Source organism: Orcinus orca, chromosome X (assembly GCF_937001465.1).
Source record: "Orcinus orca chromosome X, mOrcOrc1.1, whole genome shotgun sequence".
NCBI lineage: Eukaryota > Metazoa > Chordata > Mammalia > Artiodactyla > Delphinidae > Orcinus > Orcinus orca.
Genome location: NC_064580.1, coordinates 27,754,429 through 27,778,075, shown reverse-complemented (window position 1 = coordinate 27,778,075; position 23,647 = coordinate 27,754,429). Strand labels below are relative to the sequence as shown.

The following is a 23,647-nucleotide window of genomic DNA, read 5'->3' as shown; positions in this document are numbered from 1 at the left end:
TGGGTTAATAGCTGTGCTGTGCTGAAGGATTCAGTACCCATGCCTCTGGAGTCTAAACTCTTATTTTTTACTGTACATATATGTAAATAGTAAGGAAATTCAGAATCTCGAGGGAAGTAGCAGCTTCCAAAAAGCTTTATTTAACTGAAAAATAGGGCTCTCTTCACATTTCAGAGTCTCATGTATGCCCCTGAAAGACCTAGGGAGTAGGCTGGGCTGGAAAGGTCAAGGCAGAAGGAAACAGAGTTGGAGGAAGAATGGAATCCATTTGTTTCTGAAATTTTCATGTACTAGATTAATAGCTTCCTTTGATCTAGAAAACAAGACAAAGATTTCTATATAAGTTTATACGGAAGACCTCTATATAAATCCTGGCTTTATCAATTATGTTTCTTATAACCTTGGGAAAATGATATAACTTCTTTGTGCCTCAGCTTTCTCATGTATAAATTGGGGGTGATATCAGTACTTACCTGGGAAGATTGTTTTGAGGAAAGAATGAGAGAATTCTGGTGAACATAGTGCCTGACAATTAATAAGCATTAATTAAAATTAGTACTGTGGTAATTTTTACCAGCCTTGACGAGACTAAAATCGTGGACGTTGCTTGTTTAAAAGGTTGATTCTTAGTTTCCCTTACCATGAAAACGTAGATGTAAAATACTCTCAATGCTTTGTGATTAAAATATGGTAGTATTTGTATGAGAGAACATAGTGTAGTATTACAGCCCCGCCACATTATATGCAGATTTTGTTTATATGTGGCCATATTGATGTCACCACTTTATTCCTTGAAAAACATACAGGACTTCTTAAACATGTCCTCTAACGGATTAGGGCCATTTTCTTGGTAATAACCAATCAGAACGATTAACGTGAATAGCAGTTCTTAAATGTTGGGCTTGATAATGACTTTCCCACAATTGCTATTTTGGGTCCTTTCTTACTAGCCTGAGGAAATGACAAGATTGAGAAGCATGAACAGACAACTCCAGATAAATGTTGACTGTACACTGAAAGAAGTTGACCTCCTTCAATCTAGAGGTATAGACTTGATTATTTGGTAAACCATAAGTAATAGTGTGGTGTTTTAAGCTGCTTAAATAGCAATCATTTTGGTTTTACAGATATAATGGATAAAAACTCTCTTAAAAGATCACAGTCCTGGTAGAGATCCCTCACTCCATGGTCATAGATCAGATTTGGGTGATCAAAAAATAGTATTACTTTGGCAACTTCATCATTAAGTTCTTACCATTTAGACTGTTTTATGTTGTTACTCTGTATTTATCCTCTTTTAGTCATTTACTGTGAATATTTTATAAATTGCTGGGGTTTAATTCTAAAACGTAGTAGATTTATATTATGTGATAAGTCATCTAAGTTATCTGTAAAAATAGGGATCCCAAATCAGAACATCAGATTTCTCACTTTAAAAATAAGTTCCATATGCGGTTTTTTATGTTATCTGTTACATGAAAACATTCAACTCTATCTTAGATATTTTGTTTTGGGGTTTTTTTTTTGGCTCTCTTATAGAAGTATACTACAGTAGAAGCTCGCTTAATTGACTTTGATTTACCCTACTTGCCAGGTTAGAGATATTCTTCATTTTCCTCTGTAAAATACACAGCCAGGAGGGGCTGCATTCTGGCACGTCTCTGTACTATTGCTCGCATCAGCTGAATTGTCTGCTTACCAAGAGTCAGTTGTGCCTGTTTTTAAACCCGTTTAAATTACAGAAGTATTGTAACTGGCATAATGTTTTCAAAACTGACATGAATGCAGGAGAAGCTGCTCTTTCTATAAAAGCCATAGGCAACTGCTTTTTAAAGACTCAAAGGCAAACACTTAAAAAAGAAATATATAGGGACTGTGAATTAGATATGGGTGTAAACAACTGAAAATGATTACAGAGGAAAATCAGAGGATTCTATTCTCAAATGTTCTTAAAGTATCTTTTTTGCTCCATTCTAAAATCAAAACAGGGAATTATAGATCAGGGTGCAGCAAACTAGCCTGCTCTCTGTTTCTGTAAATAGTTTTAGTGGAACATAGCCAGACCCATTTGTCTGCATATTGTCTGGGGCTTCTTTTGTGTTTCAACAGCAGTTGAGGGCTTACAACTGTATTACAGGTCCACAAAGCCTAAAACTTTTATTATCTGGCCCTTTACAGGAAAAGTTTGCCCACCCCCACTTTAGATCATCATGATGGGTGTAGTTAATTTAAGAAAGACAATATAAGAAGTCTGGTCAACAGATACATAAAGAAAAGGTCTTGGTCCAACATTAAAATATTGCTATGTTTATATGTTTTGTTACATTAAAGTGGGCCTGGGCTTCCCTGGTGGCACAGTGGATAAGAATCCGCCTGCCAATGCAGGGGACACGGGTTCGAGCCCTGGTCCGGGAAGATCCAACATGCCACGGAGCAACTAAGCCCGTGCACCACAACTACTGAGCCTGCGCTCTAGAGCCTGCGAGCCACAACTACTGAGGCCCGCGCCTAGAGCCCATGCTCTGCAACAAGAGAAGCCACCACAATGAGAAGCCCACACACTGCAAAGAAGAGTAGCCCCCGCTCACCGCAACTAGAAAAAAGCCTGCACGCAGCAACCGACCCAGTGCAGCCAAAAATAAATAATAAAGTTGGCGTGTAATTTTTCTTAAGAATTCCGTTTTAGTCAGCCACCCCTCCCCCACCACCACTTAACTATTCTTAATTATGGCAGCTAAGAGAGCTTCTACTGTATTTTAAAGTACCCCGTTGCCATTTTAAGGCAAGATTATACAGTAGAAGCAGGGGAACCAAAAAGATACGGAACTCTCTGAACAATAGACAGAAGCACATTTCCATGTGAAAGTTGAGCAATCTGGTTGGGTACCCTTGAAGTTAATTTCAGAAGCCTAGGGGACTCTACAGCCTAGTAGCTTTAAGCAATGAAAGAACTACTGCGTGGGGGTTAGACAAACTATTGCTACTATATTAGAAGGTTGCATCAATTTTTTTGCTTAATGTGTTCTTTGAAGCTAAACAAGAAACACTGAAACATTTGGTTGGGATATTTTTAGTAAGCCTTATGGGACCTAGAAATTAGATCATCAGCTGTAACTTAAGTAATTGAAGAAATACTTATGCAGCATCTTAAAGCATAAAAAGATCTAGTTAATAAATGAAATAGCATTGTGGCTTTCATGAGCCATCACAGGAATTATTTTCAGAAACTTATTTAAAAATAGCATATCTAAATGGATTAAAAGCATTTGTGTATAGTACCTGCAAGGAAAACTGTTACTGAGGTTTTATAAACGCAGAGCTGTGTTTTTGGTGTCTGTTGGGCAACAAAGAGCTCTTTTTTGGTGCTTAAGCAGTTCTAAATCTCCCTTCATAAGGGGTCCAAATATATCCATTTTATACTAAATTGTACTCCTCCATCCTGTGGAAAAATTTTATACTGAGTTTTCAGCCTAAATTTTTAAGCCAGAGAAGGAATCTAGACATTTTGGGGGGCAGGGCATTTAGATTAGATACAAATCAGTGCGCGAGTTGATGAAAAGCAGCTTCATTGTTGGTTTTGGTGAGGAAAACTTTTGTTGGGGGAGAAAATTAGGTCTAGAAATCAAGAGATCCAATATATTTGAACTATCAGTACCACATATCCTCCTCTGTAAATAAACATGTATACAGTTTCAAAGCTTAACTGGAATTATGCAGAACTGGCAGATTGTGATGATGGGTTCACAGATGTAAAGGTAGGACCCAAAGTTGGCATTGGATCAAAACTGACCTTGCCGTTGTCATGTCAGGAGAAGGGGCTGAAACAGACACTGTATCAGGGAGTGAACATTTTGAGAGAGGTGAGATTGTTCTATCTGTTATTCTGAAATTGGCAGCATATCATCTTTTATTATTGATAAGTCTGTAGGGAACATTTAAGATTCTCCTTTTCTTGAAGATAGGAATCCCTGAGCTGCTGCTATCATAACAACTTGATTAATCTTGGTAAATTTATGTGTAGCTTCTTCCATACTTGAATTTATAATGGATAAAATTTTAAGGTTAATATGAAAGACATAAACGTGAGCTTTCTCATGGTTTTGTTCATTAAAATCAAAACAAACAGAGAAAACAGTTGTCATCCTTTCATTTCTCTTCTTCATTTACCTCCCTATGTGCGCCACATACTTAATCCTGTGTAAAGAGATGAGCTTTATAGTTAGAAAAATGTTCCTTTAGGTGATACATTGTAGAAAGACACTGAAGTGGTAGTTTGCTTGAGTATTTTCTCAAAACGGTAAAACAGTTTCAGTGGGAGAAGGGTAGGATAGTATAATGATTTTTGAAACCCTGGAAAAACAGTTCCCCTTTTTACATGTTTATTTCCATATTTTCCTCAACAAAAATTTCAAATAACAGGAGAAAAAGTCCTAAATGCTTGCTGATTTTATTTTCTTTATAGGTAACTTTGATCCAAAAGCTATGAATAATTTTTATGACAACATAGAACCTGGTCCAGTTGTACCACCCAAGCCACCTAAAAAAGGTAAGTAGGGAAATGTCACAGACGTCATAGAAATGAATATGAAAATTCCTTGGCAGTTCACCTAAAAAGCTGAAGAAATTTCCATTAGAGATAGCATTTTAAAAGTTACCCTATTGATGTTACTGTGGCAATAATGAAATGTCCCCAAAACCTTAATTTCTAAAAAGTACTAAATAACTCCTAGAGGTCAAAGGTAACTAAAATACGATATACAATTTATTTTGTAAAAAATAACTTGAAAAAAATTGTTATTTTGTATAGTTGATTTACACTGTTACGTTAGTTTCAGGTGTACAGTGAATTCGGTTCTGTTATACATATACCCATTCTTTTTTCAGATTCTTTTCCCATGTAGGTTATTACAGAACTCTATTACAGAGTAGAGTTCCCTGTGCTATAAGTAGGTCCTTGTTGAGTATCTGTTTTATATATAGTTGTGTATATGTTAATCCCAAGCTCCTAATTTATTCCTCCCCCACCATCTTTCTCCTTTAGTAACTGTAAGTTTGTTTTTGAAGTCTGTGAGTCTGTTTCTATTTTGTAAAGAAGTTCATTTATATCATTTTTTAAGACTTTTATGGCTGAGTAATATTCCAGTGTGTGTGTGTGTGTGTTTGTGTGTGTGTGTATGTGCCACATCTTCCATACCTTCTTTATCCATTCCTCTGTCGATGGGCATTTATGTTGCTTCCATGTCTTGCCTATTGTAAACAGTGCTGCGATGAACATTGGGGTGCAGGTACGTTTTCAAAGTATGGTTTTCTCCAGATGTATGCCCAGGAGTGGGATTGCTGGAACATATGGTAGTTCTGTTTTTAGTTTTTAAAGGAACCTCATACTGTTCTCCACAGTGGTTGTACCACTTGACATTTCCACCAACAGTGTAGGAGGGTTCTCTTTTCTCCGCATCCTCTCCAGCATTTATTGTTTCTAGATTTTTTGATGGTAGCCATTCTGACTGGTGTGAGGTGATATCTCATTGTAGTTTTGACTTGCATTTCTCTAATAATCAGTGATGTCGAGCATCTTTTCCTGTGCCTCTTGGCCATCTGTATGTCTTCTTTGGAGAAATGTCTGTTTAGGTCTTCTGCCCATTTTATGATTGGGTTGTTTGTATTTTGATATCGAGCTGCATGAGCTGTTTGTATATTTTGAAGACTAATCCCTTGTCGATCGCATCATTTGCAAATATTTTCTCCCATTCTGGGGGTTGACTTTTGTTTTGTTGATGGTTTCCTTTGCTGTGCAAATGCTTTTAAGTTGAATTCGATTCCACTGGGGGTTTTTTTGTTTGTTTCTATTTTCATTACTCTGGGAGGTGGATCCAAAAACATATCGCTGTGATTTATGTCAAAGAGTGTTTTGCCTATGTTTTTCTTCTAAGAGTTTTATAGTATCTGGTCTTAGATTTAGGTCTTTGATCTGTTTTGAGTTTCTTTTTCTGTATGGTGTTAGAGAATGTTCTAATTTCATTCTTTTACATGTAGCTGTCCGGGTTTCCCAGCACCACTTACTGAAGAGACTGTCTTTCCTCCACTGTATATTCTTGTCTCCTTTGTCATAGATTAGGTAACCATAGGTGTGTGAGTTTCTCTGGGCTTTCTATTCTGATCTATATTTCGGTTTTTGTGCCAGTACCAGACTGTCTTGATTACTGTAGCTTTGATTCCTCCAGCTCCGTTTTTCTTTCTCAGGATTGCTTTGGTTATTCAGGGTCTTTTGTGTCTGCATACAAATTTCAAAATTTGTTGTTCTAATTCTGTGGAAAGTGTCATTGGTAATTTGATAGGGACTGCATGGAATCTGTAGATTGCCTTGGGTAGTGTGGTCATTTATAACAGTATTGAATCTTCAAATCCGAACACAGTCTGTCTTTCCATCTTTCTGTGTCATCTCCGATTTCATTCATTAGTGCCCTATGGTTTTCAGAGTATAGGTCTTTGACCTCCTTCGGTAGGTTTATTCCTAGGTATTTTCTTCTTTTTGATGCAATGGTAAATGAGATTGTTTCCTTAATTTCTCTTTCTGATCTTTCATTGTTCATGTATAGTAATGCAACAGATTTCTGTGTATTAATTTTGTACCCTGCAACTTCACCAAATTCATTGATGAGCTCTTAATAGTTTTCTGGCATCTTTAGGATTTTCCATGTATAGTATGATGTAAACAGTGACAGTTTTACTTGTTCTTTTCCAATTTGGATTCCTTTTGTTTCTTTTTCTTCTCTGATTGCTGTGGCTAGGACTTCCAAAAAAGTGGCTAGAGTGGACATCCTTGTCTTGTGCCTGATCTTAGAGGAAATGCTTTCAGGTTTTCACCATTGAGAATGATGTTTGCTGTGGGTTTGTCATATATGGCCTTTGTTATGTTGAGGCAGGTTTCCTCTATGCCCACTTTCTGGAGAGTTTTTATCATACATGGGTGTTGAATTTTGTCAAAAGCTTTTTTCGCATCTATTGCAATGATCATGTGGTTTATTCTTCAGTATGTTAATGTATGTATCACACCGATTGATTTGTAGATCTTGAAGAATCCTTGCATCCCTAGGATAAATCCCAGTTGATCATGGTGTATGATCCTTTTAATGTGCTGTTGGATTCTGTTTGCTAGTATTTTGTTGAGGATTTTTGCATCGATGTTCATCAGTGATATTGGCCTGCAGTTTTCTTTCTTTGTGACATCTTTCTCTGGTTTTGGTACCAGGGTGACGGTGGCCTCGTAGATTGAGTTTGGGAGTGTTCCTCCCTCTGCTATCTTTTGCAAGAGTTTGAGAAGGATGGGTGTTAGCTCTGCTCTAAATGTTTGATAGAATTCGCCTGTGAAGCCCTCTGGTCCTGGGCTTTTGTTTGTTGGAAGATTTTTAATCACACTTTCAATTTCAGTGCTTGTGATCGGTCTCTTCATATTTTCTATTTCTTCAGTCTTAGGAGATTGTACATTTCTAAGAATTTGTCCATTTCTTCTAGGATGTCCATTTTTTGGGCATAGAGTTGCTTGTAGTAGTCTCTTAGGATGCTTTGTATTTCTGCGGTGTCTGTTGTAACTTCTCCTTTTTCATTTCTAGTTTTATTTATCTTGATGAGTCTGGCTAAAGGTTTATCAATTTTGCTTACCTTTTCCAAGAACCGGCTTTCAGTTTCATTGATCTTCTCTATTTTTTCTTTGTCTTATTTCTTTCTCTACTAATTTTAGGTTTTGTTTGTTCTCTTCCAAGTTACTTTAGGTGTGAGGTTAGGTTGTTTATTTGAGATTTTTCTTGTTTCCTGAGGTAAGATGGTATTGCTATAAACCCTCTTAGAACTGCTTTTGCTGTGTCCATATGTTTTAGATCTTTGTGCTTTTTTTTTATTTGTCCGTAAGCATTTTGTGATTTCTTCGGTGATCCATTGGTTGGTTAGTACCATGTTGTTTAGCCTCCATGTGTTTGTTTTTTGCACTTTTTTTCTTGTAGTTGATTTCTAATCTCATAGTGTTGTGGTCTGAAAAGATGCTGATATCATTTCAATTTTCTTAAATTTACTGAGGCTCAGTTTGTGCTCAGCATGCCTGGAGAATGTTCCATGTGCACTTGAGAAGAATGTGTATTCTGCTGCTTTTGGATGGAATGCTCTATAAATACCAGTTAAGTGCATCTGGTCTAATGTGTCATCTTAAGGCCTGTGTTTTCTCATTGATTTTCTGTGTGGATGATCTGTCCATTGATGTACGTGGGGTGTTGAAGTCTGCCACTATGAATGTGTTACTGTTAATTTCTCCTTTGAAGGCTGTGTTAGCATTTGCCTTATTAAGGTGCTCCTATGTTGGGTGCATAGATATTTACAATTGTGATATCTTCTTCTTGGATTGGTCCTGTGATCATTATGTAGTGTCCTTCTTTGTCTCTTGTGTCTGATATGAGAATTGCTACTCTGGGTCTCTTTTGACTTCCATTTGCATGGAATACCTTTTCCCATCCTGTCACTTTCAGTCTGTGTTCCTAGAACTGAATTGGGTCTCTTGGAGACAGCATATACAGGGGTCTTGTTTTTGTTTCCGTTCAGCCAGTCTGTGTCTCCTTGTTGGAGCATTCAGTCCTTTTACGTTTAAGGTAATTATTGATATGTATGTGCTTGTTGCCATTTTCCTAATTGTTTTGGATTTGTTTTTGCACGTCTTTTCCTCTTTTGTTCTCTTGTGATTTGATGACTATCTTTAGTGTTGTGTTCGGATTGCTTTTTCTCTTTTGTGTATCTGTTGTAGATTTTTGGTTTCTGATCCCCATGAGTTTTGTTTTTGTTAACTTTTATTGGAGTATGGTTGATTTACAATGTTGTGTTAGTTTCCCATATAGGCCATTACAGAATATTGAGTAGAGTTCCCTCTGCTGTATATAGTAGGTCCTTATTAGTTATCTATTTTATATACAGTAGTGTGTCTGTCTATGTCAATCTCCCAATTTATCCCTCCCCTCCTTACCCCCAAGTTTGTTTTCTATGTCTATCTATAACTCTCTATTTTGTAGATAAGTGAACTTGTACCCTTTTTTGAGAATCCACATATAAGTGATATCATATGATATTTGTCTTTCTCAGACTTACTTTGCTTAGTATGATCATCTCTAGGTCCATCCATGTTGCTGCAAATGGCATTGTTTCATTCTTTTCAATGGCTGAGTAATTAATATTCCATTGTATATAGGTGCCACATCTTCTTTATCCAGTTCCTCTGTCGATGGACATTTAGGTTGCTTCCATGTCCTGGCTATTGCAAATAGTGCTGCAGTGAACATTGGGGTACATGTATCTTTTTGAAGTATGGTTTTCTCCAGATATATTATGCCCAGGAGTGGGACTGCTGGATTGTATGGTAGCTCTATTTTTAGTTTTTTGAGAAATCTCCTTACTGTTTTCCACAGTGGCTATACCAATTTACATTCCCTCATCCTTTGGGAGAACCTCTGCCATATAATTAATTTTCAGTTTGTGGGTCTCCCACCTGGTGGGTATGGGATTTGATTATATGGGGAAAGTGCCCCTCCTACCATCTCTTTGTGGCTTCTTCTTTGCCTTTGGACGTAGAATATCTTTTTCGGTAGGTTCCAGTGTTTTTTGTTGATTGTTGTTCAGCATTTTGTTGTGATTTTGGTGGCTTGGTGAGAGCAGGTGAGCTCAAGTTCTTCTACTCTGCTCTGTTGTCTCCCTTCCCCCAAAATAAATGGAAACTGTATATAATATAGTTTAAATTTACTCAGCATTATAAAAACTATAGTCCTAAAAGATAATTCTTACAGTGTAATGGGAATTTTAAAGGTTTTATTTTAGAATGGGAAGTTTGATCTGCAGTAGATCTACGATTATTTAATTGACAGGCCACAAAAGAATCCTTGTGTACTCAACAGGCGGGCAAAACACTTTAAGATTGGGACTAGGACAAAGGAAATCCTACATGACCAAGATTTGAGGAATCACTTTTGCATAGTTATTAAATCATTTCTGTGTGGTATTAAATCTTTTCTTTTGAGTTTTATGTACCAAATGTATAACTAGCATTGCAGTATCTTAAAAAATCATTCTTATACATCTCAAGCCTGCGGTCAAGTATGCATTTCATATCTTAATCCTCTTTGGTTTAAAGAACTCAAGGTAGGTTGATCATGAGGACATACAATATTGGAGAAGGCCTTACTTACAAAAGTTACCTACAGGGGTAACGTTTTAAAATCACATCAAACTGATTAATCAGAGAATTTTAATTCTACACAAAATAATGTTACCTAACCTAAACAGCTTTGTGTTCAACACTCGGTACAGCGTGTTTTAAGGATTTCATTTATAGGTGGCAATGCAGTACATGTTCTTTTTATTGTTTAATACTATTGGGTTGGCCAGTTCGTTCAGGCTTTTCTGTAAGATGTTACAGAAAAACCTGAATGAATTGTTTGGCCAAGCCAATACTGTGGATGTTTTGACTGCTCTGCATTTAAAATAGCCTACTGCTGTCTAAAAATGGTACAAAGAATCTTAGTGGATGACTACCAAGTACCAGATTTGTATCTACTAAGGAAGCATTGCCTAGTGGTAATCCGGTTAATTGATTCAAGGGCTGTGGGAGGAATCACCCTGTTTAAGGGATATGTCCACTGTGAGCCACCTTATTAGCATAAACTCTATGGCCTGAAGGGCCCACCATAATTAACAAGGACACTCCTGTCTCTTGAGAAATTTCAGGATTTTAGAGGTTATCTGCCAGGAGCTGGGGCCAAAGCTAGAGCTTTCTTTGAGCAAGGCCAAATTCTTTACAACAGTTAAAGTAGTGCTTAGAAGGAAATTTATAGCCTTCAGTGCTCACATAAGACAAGGAGATCTAATGTCAATGACATAAAATTCTACCCTAAGAATATAGAACAAAGGAAGTGAAAAGAAAGAAAATACAAGAAACATCAATGAGACAGAAAATACAAACAACAGAGAAAGAAAGGCATCAAAGCCAAAAAACGCCAAAACTTTGAAGGATAAGCAAAGTCAGTAAACTCTCAGGTTGACTGATCTCGAAGAACAGATTACCAAAATCAGCAATGAAAGATGAGGCTACCTGTTAAAATAAGGGAATGCAGTGAACATCTTTATGCCAGTAAACTCGACACTGTAGATGAAATGGACACATCTTGAAAAATACTGAGAACAAGATGAAAAGGGAAATATAACTAGTTATATATGTAATTAAAGAAATTGAATCCATTATCAAAAGTTTTCCCAGAAGGAAAACTTTAGACCCAGATGGGTGCACCAGTGGGTGAATTCTATCAAATATTTAAGGAAGAGATAATGCCAATCATACAAACTCTGAGAAAATAAGAAGAAGGAATGCTTCCGATTTTCTTTATGTAGCCAGCAGGACCGTGATTCTAAAACCTGATAGCCATTACCTACCTCCCCAAAAGAAAACAAAGTTACAGATCAATAACTCTCATAACATAAACTTAATAAAGTATTCCCAATAGAACAAAAGATAGATAATACATCATGACCAAATTGGGTTTAGCCTCAGGAATGCAATATTAAGAAAGTAAAGGAGAAAAAGCATATGATCATTTCATTAGATACTGAAAACCATCTGATAAAATTCAGCAGATGACATGATTGATTATTTGCAAAGAAAATCTAAGGATACCAAAAATTAGAACTAATAAGTGAATTTAACAAGGTTTTGGGATATAAGGTCAGGATCCAAAAACCATATTTATATATATTAGCCAACAATTGGAAAGTGGAAATAAAAGGATAATTACAATACCATCCAAAAAATGACACTTAAATGACACTAATAAGTTTCACCAGATATGTACATTGAATATTATAAAACACTGCCAAAGGAAATTAAAGAAGACCTAAATAAACCATGTCTGTTATTAAATCAGTTTTATTAAGGTAGCTATTCTTTTCAGATTGGTGCAATACCAGATTTACTGTTTTTTTCTTTTTTTGGTAGAAATTAAAATTCATATGGAAATGCAGAAGACCTAGAATATCCAAGTGGAATATAGATGTTTATCTGAATAATAAGTGTGATAATTAGAGAAAGAAGGAAAGATAGAAAGGGAGACTGAGAAATCTTTTTGGACCAGACTTTGTAGTTAAGCAACGCAAGTGTGTGTGTGATAAGCTGCCTCAGCTGATTCAGAAAGTTGTCCCCCCACCCCCAACCTTGACATTGGTAACTCATAGTGGCGAGAGCACTGACCTTGGTGTGGTACAACTTAACTTGAGCGCTGGTCCTGGTTGTCTTGGCCACCTGACCTTGTTCAGATCCAGAGCGGTGCTTCTGTACAGGGTTGTTGTAAGAGTCAGCGAGAAGGAGGTATGTGATGCTATAAAAGTGGTTAACAGTTCTAAGAAGTAGAACTTGACCTTAGTCTATTCTCTGGAGCCTAAGATGTTCACTCTGCTTTTGTTTTACTCTGATAACAGTGTTTAAGATTGTGGAGCACTGATTTCCAAAGGTAGGTTGTACTAGAGGGCTGCTTATGGGCTCCAAACTGATTACAAAATGTAAGATCTTTCTTCGGTTCTTAAGGGTAAATCATATGAAGTCTGCCATTTTTTGTTTTTACTTAATACAAAACGCTACTTACTAACTGCCTATACATTAATAGAAACAGTATTCTCGCAAGAAATTGGTAATTGGTGTGCCTGCAGTCCATGTGAAGTGTCTGCTAGGCTTTTGCACACACAGGTAACTGGAATTTATGAAAGATTGGGGAGTATGTATTATCAGTATATAGTATTACTTTGAGTTGGTTCTGATTTTTCAAGTACTGCTATTATGGTTTACTGTTACCATTAATGCAATGTGTTCTTGGGTTAGCCTTATATGGGTGGTGTACTTTAAACCCATAATTTTCTAGTAACTACTGCTTAATCAGGGAATTGCTAAAGTATCATCTCCCGAATTTTGTGTTCATATTGACATTTAATTATACTGAGTTTGCACCCTTAACTCACTAGAAAGTGGGAAACTGGTGAAATAAGTCATTTATTCCAAGTAATTAGAGAGGATGGAAAAAGTGGATACCACCTTATCCACTGCTCTGGATAGGTTGTAAGAGCAGTATTAAATATGGGACTTACCTTCATGGGAGAACTAAAGGTAGCATGAGGTAAAAGAGTAAATACTCAACTGTGTGTGTTCTGCGAAAGGTCCTTGTGAGCCTGTCCGCTCTTCTAATGCACAGCTTGATCCCTTCCTCCTGGCTTTGCTTCTTCTCATGCAGACTCATCAGACACCTGCACAGTTGAGAGGAAAGCCCGAAGAATTAGCGTGACCTCCAGAGTACAGGAGGACATCCATGACACCCAGGCAGCAGCTGCAGATGGTTTGTACTTGTGTGTCTGGAGTTTGTGCAAAATGTCCAAACACACATGTTAACCCATGTAGAGTTCTCATAAGTAAAGGCCAACCTTTTTTTTTCCCTTAAGAAATTACTCTCTACTGAGTTTCTAAGGCTGTGCTGTCCAATAGAAATAACAGTTGAAGCCACGTACATAATTTAAAATTTTCTGTTAGCCAAAGTAAAAGAGAAAAGTGAAATAACATTTCACTATGAAATCAATATAAAATTAGTGAGGTATTTTATTTTACATTCTTTCATACTAAATCTTCCTTTTACACTTAGAGCACACCTCAGTTCAGAGTGGCTGCATTTCTAGTGGCCACCACATGGGACAGAGTCCTCTAAAAATAATAGTATCTAGGAAACAAGGCCAAGTAAATAAATAAAAAACAACTTCAACTTGAAAGTTTTGGACTTTACAATATCTTATCAAAAGCAGATTAATATTATAAGAAAACTTTGTACTCTTAACAGAGAGATAACAAGTTCAGGTTTTGCACCACTTTCCCTTTAACATTAAAGTATTACATTTTTTCTGTTAAGATTTCCTCTTAGTGTACTTTTTATTTTGTTTAACATCTTTATTGGAGCATAACTGCTTTACAATGGTGTGTTAGTTTCTGCTTCATAACAAAGCGAATCAGCTACACGCTCAAATTTAATCTTAGTCCTGACCACCCATAGAATTCCTTTCTCACAAACCTTCTACAACTTTCTATATTCGTATTAATTTCTCCCTTATTTTCTTTCCCGTTTAGAAATAACCAGCTTTATGACAAATTACTTTCTGTTCTCTTAACAAAACACATTTTCATTCCTTATGCCCCTTCTTTTTCCTTGCATACAAAGATGTTTTTCCTTATGAGTTTTTAGTACTTTTACTTACATATTTTAATTAGAATTCGTAACCTTAAAGCCTTGGTTTCTAGCAAAATCTAAGAAGTAATTATGAACTGTTTGCCAGTCAGGAAATGCTGGTATGACAAACTATGAACATATCCTATAGCCTACTTTCTTTCTTTAATAACCTAATTAATTTCTTTCTTTAGTGGGTCCCAAGACATGTCCAGTGAACGCAAACAGACTTGTTTAGCAGTTAATGTTCTCGTAGCTTATTTGGAAATGATCCGAATATTCAGTGAATTCCCATTGCTTAATTTAGCAGTTTCAAAAGTTACCAAAAATCTGGAGAAACTGTTCTGTGTAGGCAGTCCTAAAACATTATTCCTCAAGAGTTCACCTAAAAACTCTCATCTCATTTACCTTTAAAGTTTCATCATATCAACTTATTTTCTTGTTGACAAATTTTGTAACAGGAATAGTAACATCTTATTTGACTTCTAGTCAAATTGACTCTATGGTCTGTATGACAAGCCAAGTTCCATGTTGTTACCTAGCCCCCCTTTATTTTTTTCTTGTTGATGAGAGTTAGTTACCTTTGAAATTTGCATTTTGAAAATGGCCTAGATAAGCATTCCTGGAGTAGACCGGCTAGACCTTTGGCATCTCAAAGGCATAGGAGGAGAAATGCAAGCTTCTCCTAGGTGGACTTTGTTCCTTAAGGCCAGATCCACCCCACCCCCCACTACTACAAGCCTCTTAAGATAAATAGGGGAGGTTTTTGGGATTGGGGAATGGTGAAGGATTGTGGGCTTTGGATTGGATTGTTCCTGGAGCTACACGTCTGGTCCTGGAAAAACCTGAATTTGTAAAACAGGGACAGCTATTTTGAATTTATCAAAGGATCGACATACCCATCCACCCTATGATAGAATGTTTTTTATGAACTGTCACACCACTTATAAGTCATTATGATTAAAAACATGCATATTGTGGAGCTGAAAGTCTCATGGAAGAAGGCACACATTTAATCAATGTTTGATATAGTATGACTAGTACTACGGGGGGGTGGAGTCATGGGCGGGCCGAAGTTGTGAGGGAAAACTTCAGAACTAATTTAACATGCTATATAACATTTCTCATTGTTTTCACTTGGCTGGAATATAGCATAACTATCCACTATCGAGAGATGATTAATTAACTTGGAAGGTAGTCTGTACTGGACTTCTATCTACTTGTAGGAAAAAAGTAAATTGTTGAGAACAAAGTAGAAAATATATCATAAACTTACTATTTAGTTCTGCATTTCTAGTAGCTATGTATACTACTGGCTTTGTCATTTCACAATACCACTTTCCTTGCTTTTGGGGGGGTAATTTTGAATTTCCGTTTCGATGATACTTAGAAAAAAATTCACTCTGTTTTCTGTTTTCTCTCTTTTATTCCTAACTTCTCTCAGAGCATCCAAGTAGCTCCAAACAGAGTCCTCGGACACAACCCCGAGATGAAGACTATGAAGGGGCTCCATGGAATTGTGATAGCTGCACCTTTCTGAACCACCCCGCACTAAATCGCTGTGAGCAGTGTGAGATGCCACGGTACACTTGAATTCCCAAGAGTCTGCACTAGGTTGAGAGTGAAGCTTTGAGCGCCCATTAGAAAAAAAGGAAACCTGGGGAATCTGTTCATCTGCCCAGCCTTTTCATTTCATATAACATGGTGGAGGGGGGGGTGACAATGCAGCCACTTGTGCTCAATAAAGAAAAAATGGGGAGGGTTTTTTTTCCCCCTTTCTTAACTCATTGCAGAGTTACAGATAGAAAGGGATACTTGAAATGGGGAAAGGATTCACTCCTGAAAGAATGTACACAGAGAAGTCAAGAGCTCTTCTGTGCAACCCCAATTGTTAAAGTTACTGCTGTTAAAGTTACTTATAAAATAAGTTACCCTTATTTTATAAACTAGAACTTTGATTCATGATGTGACATGTTACAGTTTATGCAGACAAACTGTGAATTGCCAGAGCAGACTTACCTGGTCACAAGCTCTCTGGAAAACCCAGGCTCCCCAGGCTTCTTCCTGTTGCTTCCTACTGAAGAGAAGGACAGGGAGAAGCAACCAGAGGATGTTTTCCTGGGGGGGCAAAATAACAAGGGTATTTGTAATTGCTGCTTTTTTCAGGGGTAATTTCAAACACACAAACAAAATGTTTTAAAATGTGATTTGTAGCAGTCAGGAATTAGGCATATCGCGCCCTTTGTTCGAAAGTACAATCAGAGGCAATAAGATCCCTTTTGCTTGTACAGTGATTCATCAAGCTATACCAACACTGGTAACTAAGACCTAATTATGCCGCATAATAGATATATTTTTTAAGTTACTGCATGCTTTTATTAGGCCACTGGTTTTTAAAATAACCAAGTCCTTACAAATTATGATTTTATGAATGACCTTCTCGTAAAACTGCGCTTCACCAATAGCACAGTGAACGTATGCTGAATGTAAATCCATTCCAAAATCCACTTGGAATCTTGAGCTCAGCTGTGGTTCTATAAGAAATGTTTGCAGTCCCTAGAGCCTTTTTCCCCCTCCTTCCAATTTGTGATGAGTCCATGATGTTTACAGCACAGATAATACTTTGTGCCATAATCCTAATTTAGCTGAAAAAAATTAATATTAGTTGTTCAATAAAGATATATTTGCACATATGTTAACAAAATAGTGTGAGGAACATTATAGTTGGCCAATATCATAAAGTTGCACGCTGCGTTATTTGGGGAGGAAGAGAAGGCTAGTCAAGAAATAACGACTGAGAGAAAGGTGAATACAACAGACTTTGAAACTAAGAACTTTTAAAATGTAACAATACTGTATTCAGAGATGATACTGAGTTTGTTCAGACAGTTCAGGTGATACTAAAGCACTCTTTATTTATGAAACTAGAACTTTAGGGTATAAATAACTGAAGACATAAAATCATTTGACTTACTAAAGTGCACCACTAGAAAATTATTAACAGGACACTGAATTAAGGTCTTTACCATTGTTGACTTTTCTTCCAAGCTCAGAATTGGATTTTGGAATCTTCCCCCTATTTGGGTAAATATAAACAGCAATGAAACTGGTAGGTTTCCTAATCCTAAAGGATTTTACCTCAGGTTATATATAACCTGAGGAGTATATATACTCTCCCATACCAGCCGTCCCCCTTCTCTCCTCTCTCTCCCTCTCTCTATCACACACACACACACACACACACACACAAGCTTCACGCTGTCACTGTGCTAATTTAGCAGTAATCTCTGGCAGACCTGGAAAAACAAGCTGCACTTAATAGCATAATGAAACCAAAGGCATAATAACTTATCATAGCTTATCATCAAAATCACAATTTCACACTGTACCTGCAGCTTTGAAAACATTTTTTCATATGTGGAAAATGTCCTGAAGAATATCTACTTGTCTCACAAAGTCAGCGTGGCTATGTACTTACACTGATAAAACATCTCTCATATAACAACTGTGGTAAAACTGTGAAAATAAAGGTGAGAAAGCAGATGGGCTTAAAAGCATTGACCTGAAAACAGCATTCACTCTTTAAAGGCTTTTGTAGTAACACTGGTGTCTGTCAGTCTCCAATAAGTCTATCAGTCCTACTGTCCTGTAATATGCCCATGCTTTTGCCTTTGTATGGTTTCACATCTCTTTAGTGATGGTCAACCCCACTTGGTATTAAGTAACAATTTAGGGGAAAAATACATATATTGCTTGATGTTCTAGCTAAAGGTTTACCCAGTATTCTTAGTGATAATGCTGAAGTGGCAGCAATTAACTTGGCAGTTGTCAGTTGAGAATGAAAGTAGCATGTATGAAAACCGTTTGATGCTTTATTAAAACCATGTAGATGACTTTAAAACTATTGCATGAACATACATCCAGATTACTGAACTGTTATCATCATACAGTAGATGCATGGTTCCAGTCCTTTGGTGATAGATCTAGTAAATCATTGTTTTCACCTGCCAGGAAATATGAGCAATCAGTCTATTTGATAGGTGTAGAGGGTGGGGTTTGAGACATCAGCGATTGATTTTTAAGGAAGTTTTGTATATGTTCATTTCTGGTTGTGCACAAGTTTCATACGCCAACATAGGCTGTATTCAGTTTTTAAAACAAGCAAAATTATTTGACACTGATAAATTTGATATATTTAACTGTGTCCCATATATAGACTACTTCTTGCCTATGACAAGTTTGAACAAGAATTCAGTCAACTTTCAAGATGCCTTTTCAAAAGGATCTGGCTGCTGAGGTGCCTATGCTTTTAGGATCAGTTGGTGCACTTCTTGTTTCTAGTAAAAAAAAAAAAAAAAAGGTTTTTTCTTAAAATACAACCAGTTTGATGTATCTGGGAACACAGAGAGCTGACTGTACATTTTACATTATTTCACTGTTTTGTAAACTGGGTTTGTAGAAAGCACCTTTGTCATTTTGTTAAAGTACATTGCCCCTTACATTTTGAGGTAGTTCTTAAAAGTTTAAAGTGGTAAAAGATGAGTCAGAAACTTTCTAAGCATTGTAAAATGTTTCCAATAATGACCTTGTTTGAGGGAGTACAGAGGCGCGCAATTTAAAATAAGAAGTGCGTGGTAGAAAAGGTAGTTTTAGAGCAGATTAATGATGGTGGGGAAAGTGTTGCTAATTTGTTTATTTCCCTGAAAAAAATGGGAGTGTGATGAGCAGTTTAATAATTTTTAAGGAGCTGGTCTCAATTTTAGTACTTATTATAAAAGAGATCAATGTTTCCTTCAGTTTTGACATTGCTTTGTCCCAGTTATCTAGGGGGTTCATATTCCAACTTTCTGTGGCAACTCGATTTTATATAGTATTTTAAAAGGTAATTGTAATGTTTTTGACAGTATAAACAAAAAGCAAGAATATAAGGCATAGAAAAACTGTCCTTTGAAAATATCAGTGATGTACCCTGGAATGTGAAGATGTCCCCTTATAGTTTAAATTGATTTATATTTTAATATTGTAATCACTGTTCAGACTTTGAACGAGTCGTTACAGTGTGTGTCTGTATATCCGTAGAGAAAAATGACAAATGTAATGTTACTTTAAAATCAAAATAAATTTGGCACTGTCTGTTGCACCACTACTGTATCTTTTTGAAAGAATTATTAACAGTATTTTCTTATTGTAAAAGGTAATTCTGATGATGATTTCATTCACCAGACGTGCATATTTTTTCCTGTTATTTGCATCCCCAAATATTTAATACAAGTAGATTCTGCATGGCTTGAGCATTCAGAGATTAATAGAATGACGACTCAATTTTAATTTCTAAAGCCATGAAACGTGGCTTTGACACTGAACAATTCAGATCTCTTGTTTATAATGACACCCAGTTGTCCATGTTTCCCCACTGTAAAAGATTTGCTCAATTTCTTCCCTAAAACAGCAAGAATTTATTAAATCTTGTAAATACCATGGCTTAGATTTCTGTGTATGTTGTGAATTTAATTATTTTGAGGCGAAATTGTACAAAGGCATTTTTAAAGGCTATGCATGCATCGTATCTCCAAACAGAACATATTCGGAAAGTCAGATCCCTGAGAAATAAATTAATAAACTAAAAGCAAACACTACATTCTGCATCCTTTCTGTGTAATTAGAAATGATTTACAATATCAAACCAGTCCTAGTTCCAATACGCATATATTTCTGGACTGAAATATGCTGTCTTAGAAATCTAATCTTTTCTATTCTTCTATTAGAACATGTAGTAATGTTAGATGTGGGTTATTAAGTATTAGTACATTACTCTAACTTAAAAATTGGGTGAAAGTATAAATAAGCAAATTTTATATAAAAGTGGGATATATACACTACCAAATGTAAAATAGCTAGTGGGAAGCAGCCGCATAGCACAGGGAGATCAGCTCGGTGCTTTGTGACCACCTAGAGGGGTGGGATAGGGAGGGTGGGAGGGAGACGCAACAGGGAGGAGATATGGGGATATATGTATACATAGAGCTGATTCACTTTGTTATACAGCAGAAACTAACACAATATTGTAAAGCAATTATACTCCAATAAAGATGTTAAAAAAAGTGGGATATGTTAAAAATTTACATTTTTCATTCCACTTTAATATATATCACTTACCAAAGAATGAGTGATTTTCTTATATCTTTATGTCATCTGTAGTTAGGTTTTCAAAGGGATATAATCACCTTCCTCTTGCTAGGGTCTGTAGTCACCCTTCCCAACTTGTGCACAGAAAATACTGCAGATGAAGTATGGTAGATAGTATTTTCAGTGATTAGGCATATTTAAAGTCAAAATCACTCCCACTACATTATTTAAATATAAGAAAATTTGCAAACATACAGAAGTACAGAAGAATCCTGTAATCCCCCACTCATTACCCGGCTTCCAAAATTATCCAGATATAAGCAGACTTATTTCATCTATATTCTCATCCACCACCCCCACCATTATTTTGAAACAAATCCCCAGACATCCTAGCAACTCATCTGTAAATAAACTTTTAAGTTTATTAAAAAGCACCATCTATCACACCTTATAATATCAAATATCCAGTGTTAAGTTTCCCAACTGGTCTCACAGGGTTTTTTTATAAGCATGTCTAAATTAGGGTCTAAATAGAATACTTGACATTGATTGTTATGTTTCTTACATCTTTAATCTGCATATATACTTTCCCTCCTTCCCTGTCAGAAGTTACAAGGAAACTTTACTTCATCAGGTACTTGGTTACCCTCCACCACATCTTAGTGTAAAGTAACACATAGAAAGAACATCAAAGATAACTAAAAATAGTATGTGAAGTATTTTTTTACTGTCTTCTTTCCTTTCTCATCACTTCTCACATCCTGTGTTGTCCCTTTTAAACAATCTGTTTTTGAAATAGAAGATTACTTCAAATCTGGTTACCACAATAGTGATTCCTTGTGCTGCTCATTTTGTTAATTAGGCATCTGAGAGAACTGCATCATCTGTCTGTAATCCCACTACCCATATAATGATTTCTCTTCAGGTACTGACCGCTCAGTTTCCCACACGGAAGTGTGCTGGGTGTGGTTTGTCTCCCACCCCAATTCCTCCAGAGACTTCCTGACTTGACTTTGGCCTACAGGCCTTTTTCTAGGCCACTATCCAGGTGGTGTTTCGTGACGGAGGTTTCAGAGGTTTTAATAGGGTATATAATATGTGGGTGAGATTTTTGGTTCGCCAGTTCCATACTCTTAAAGCTGTGAAATCATCTCACTTGTCCTGCCCTTTGGAAAAGTGGTGGGTGTGCTTTTTTTTTTTTTTTTTTTTTGCGGTACGCAGGCCTCTCACTGCCGTGGCCTCTCACGTTGCGGAGCACAGGCTCCGGACGCACAGGCTCAGTGGCCATGGCTCACGGGCCCAGCCGCTCCACGGCAATGTGGGATCCTCCCGGACCGGGGCATGAACCTGCGTCCCCCGCATCGGCAGGCGGACTAACAACCACTGTGCCACCAGGGAAGCCGGGTGGGTGTGCTTTTCACCAGCCTCTCATGACGTTCTAGCGGTAAGAAAAAGAGAATGCAGGAAAATCAGGTGATGCAGCCTAGCTTCCTTCGGTTTTGCATTGCGATTCGGGAGCAAAATGTTACTTACTATATATTATATTACTTTGCTTCCTTTTGACTTGTTTATGCATTTATTCTCTTGGGGACTGAATCTGTTTTGAGGTAGTTCTATTCCCTTGATCAAGAACCACTAACATAGCCATTTCTAAATCCCATCCCCCAATTATGACTTCTTTTAAGTCACTAAAAATAGTCTGCTTTGGGTGTACATGATTCAAAAAAAGGGTCTTTATTTGAAAGGCATTTGGGGTTGGGGGAGGAGAAAATTGGATTAGTGTATTGAAATAGCTTGCATTCCCTCTACACTTTCCTACACTTTCACAACGAATGAAATGGTCACAGCTGGCAGGGGTACTGCTATTTCAAGATTAGAATTTGAGTTTCTCTTCCCAAATTCTACTGAAATAACTAATGAAAACATTTTTAAGGGCTGGAGAACAGGGAAGGGTGCTCTCAGGGAGAAGGAAATGACAGGATGCAGATGGGGGGGTGTGTGTACTGAGGGCGGTAGCAACCAATATCAAGAACCCACAGTTTTAGCTGCCAGTGAAAGTTAACCTATAACTCAGGTCTATTGGGCTCCCCAACAGAGGCCATGAAGACCCCCAAATTCTGAGCAGCAGGCAAATAGAAGGATCTGTGATGGTCAGAAAGCAGGGAGACTGCGGCAACTGCCTCCTGTCTCACTTGCACCACAATTGACTAAATAAGAGAGGTACTTAATACAACTGGTTTGGCCACATTGATAAGGAGCACGATGCACCCAGTAACTTAAAGCTGCCATACGAGCATGGAGGAAAAACTTCCTTAGCCTAGCTCAAGATTCCAGGGAGCAATTTTCAACCCTGCTGTAAATACCTAAAAGCAGCAGCCACTGGTGTTTGCTTATTGACTGGCTAGAAACAAATGCTTAGCAAAACATTCAACCTCCCTGTCTTTCCTATACTCTGTAATCAAGTAATTTTCTAACTAAGAAGAAGCTACAGAAAAGAGTAGAAAGCTTTACGCTTGCTTTTTCGTTAAGGATTAAAAGATTAAAGCAGTGTGACCCACATAACCTTTTAAAATTTTCCTTAAAAATCAGCGAACATATAGAAACGTTTAGCCTCCTGAAAAAAGGACTTCATTCTACAGAATCAGAGAAGAAGAGCAAACTTTGATTTCTAATTTTAATTCCAAACAGAAATTTACAGCTATGTCATATCTCTCAAAAAGGATTAATCAGATCAGGGATGGTTGCTTTCAAATGAAAGGTAACTTTTATGGAATTGTAAACTAAAAATATAGGTAGTGAGATTTCACAAAACTGAGTCAATAGAGAAACTATTCTAGAATTCAGAGGAAAGGGATAGAGATGAAGAGCTAACACATAAGAAATGTGAATTCTAGATCCAGGAGATGCAATAAGGCATACCACAAGGAACGAACACAGCAGACAGGGAAGAAGCAAGAAACACAGAAAAAAGAAACATGGGGATGAGAGGGTTTACAAAGGTTATCAAGATAAACAATAAACAAAGGTGACATCAGAATTCTCCTAAATTTTGTGTGTAAAACTTGAACACACCTGTCTAATTTTGACGTGCAAAACAGACAAAATAGGAAATATTATAATCGGCAGTTAAATCTCCATATAATAAAATTTTGTATCTCACGTGAACTAAATATTTTTTCAAATGTCCACCAAACATTAACCAAAAAAAAATATACCCAGAAAACCTGAATTTTTAAAATTATACAGGCCAC

The 23,647-nt window shown here is 36.9% G+C and overlaps 1 protein-coding gene across 3 annotated transcripts in view; it reads left to right on the top strand.

Moving 5' to 3' along the window:
- The window catches only part of TAB3 (TGF-beta activated kinase 1 (MAP3K7) binding protein 3), a 101,162-nt gene extending 81,749 nt beyond the window's left edge, over window positions 1-19,413 (top strand). For 2 of the 3 annotated variants that reach the window (XM_004281024.3, XM_033407966.2), the window contains 4 exons: window positions 951-1,044; window positions 4,463-4,546; window positions 13,296-13,397; window positions 15,715-19,413. In XM_004281024.3, coding sequence (XP_004281072.1) covers window positions 951-1,044; window positions 4,463-4,546; window positions 13,296-13,397; window positions 15,715-15,863 — 429 coding nt within the window. In that variant the 3' untranslated portion in view covers window positions 15,864-19,413. Of the gene's footprint in view, window positions 1-950; window positions 1,045-4,462; window positions 4,547-13,295; window positions 13,398-15,714 lie in introns of those variants that run through there. The other variant, XR_004477540.2, reaches the window with a different exon arrangement.
- Window positions 19,414-23,647: the final 4,234 nt, after the last annotated feature.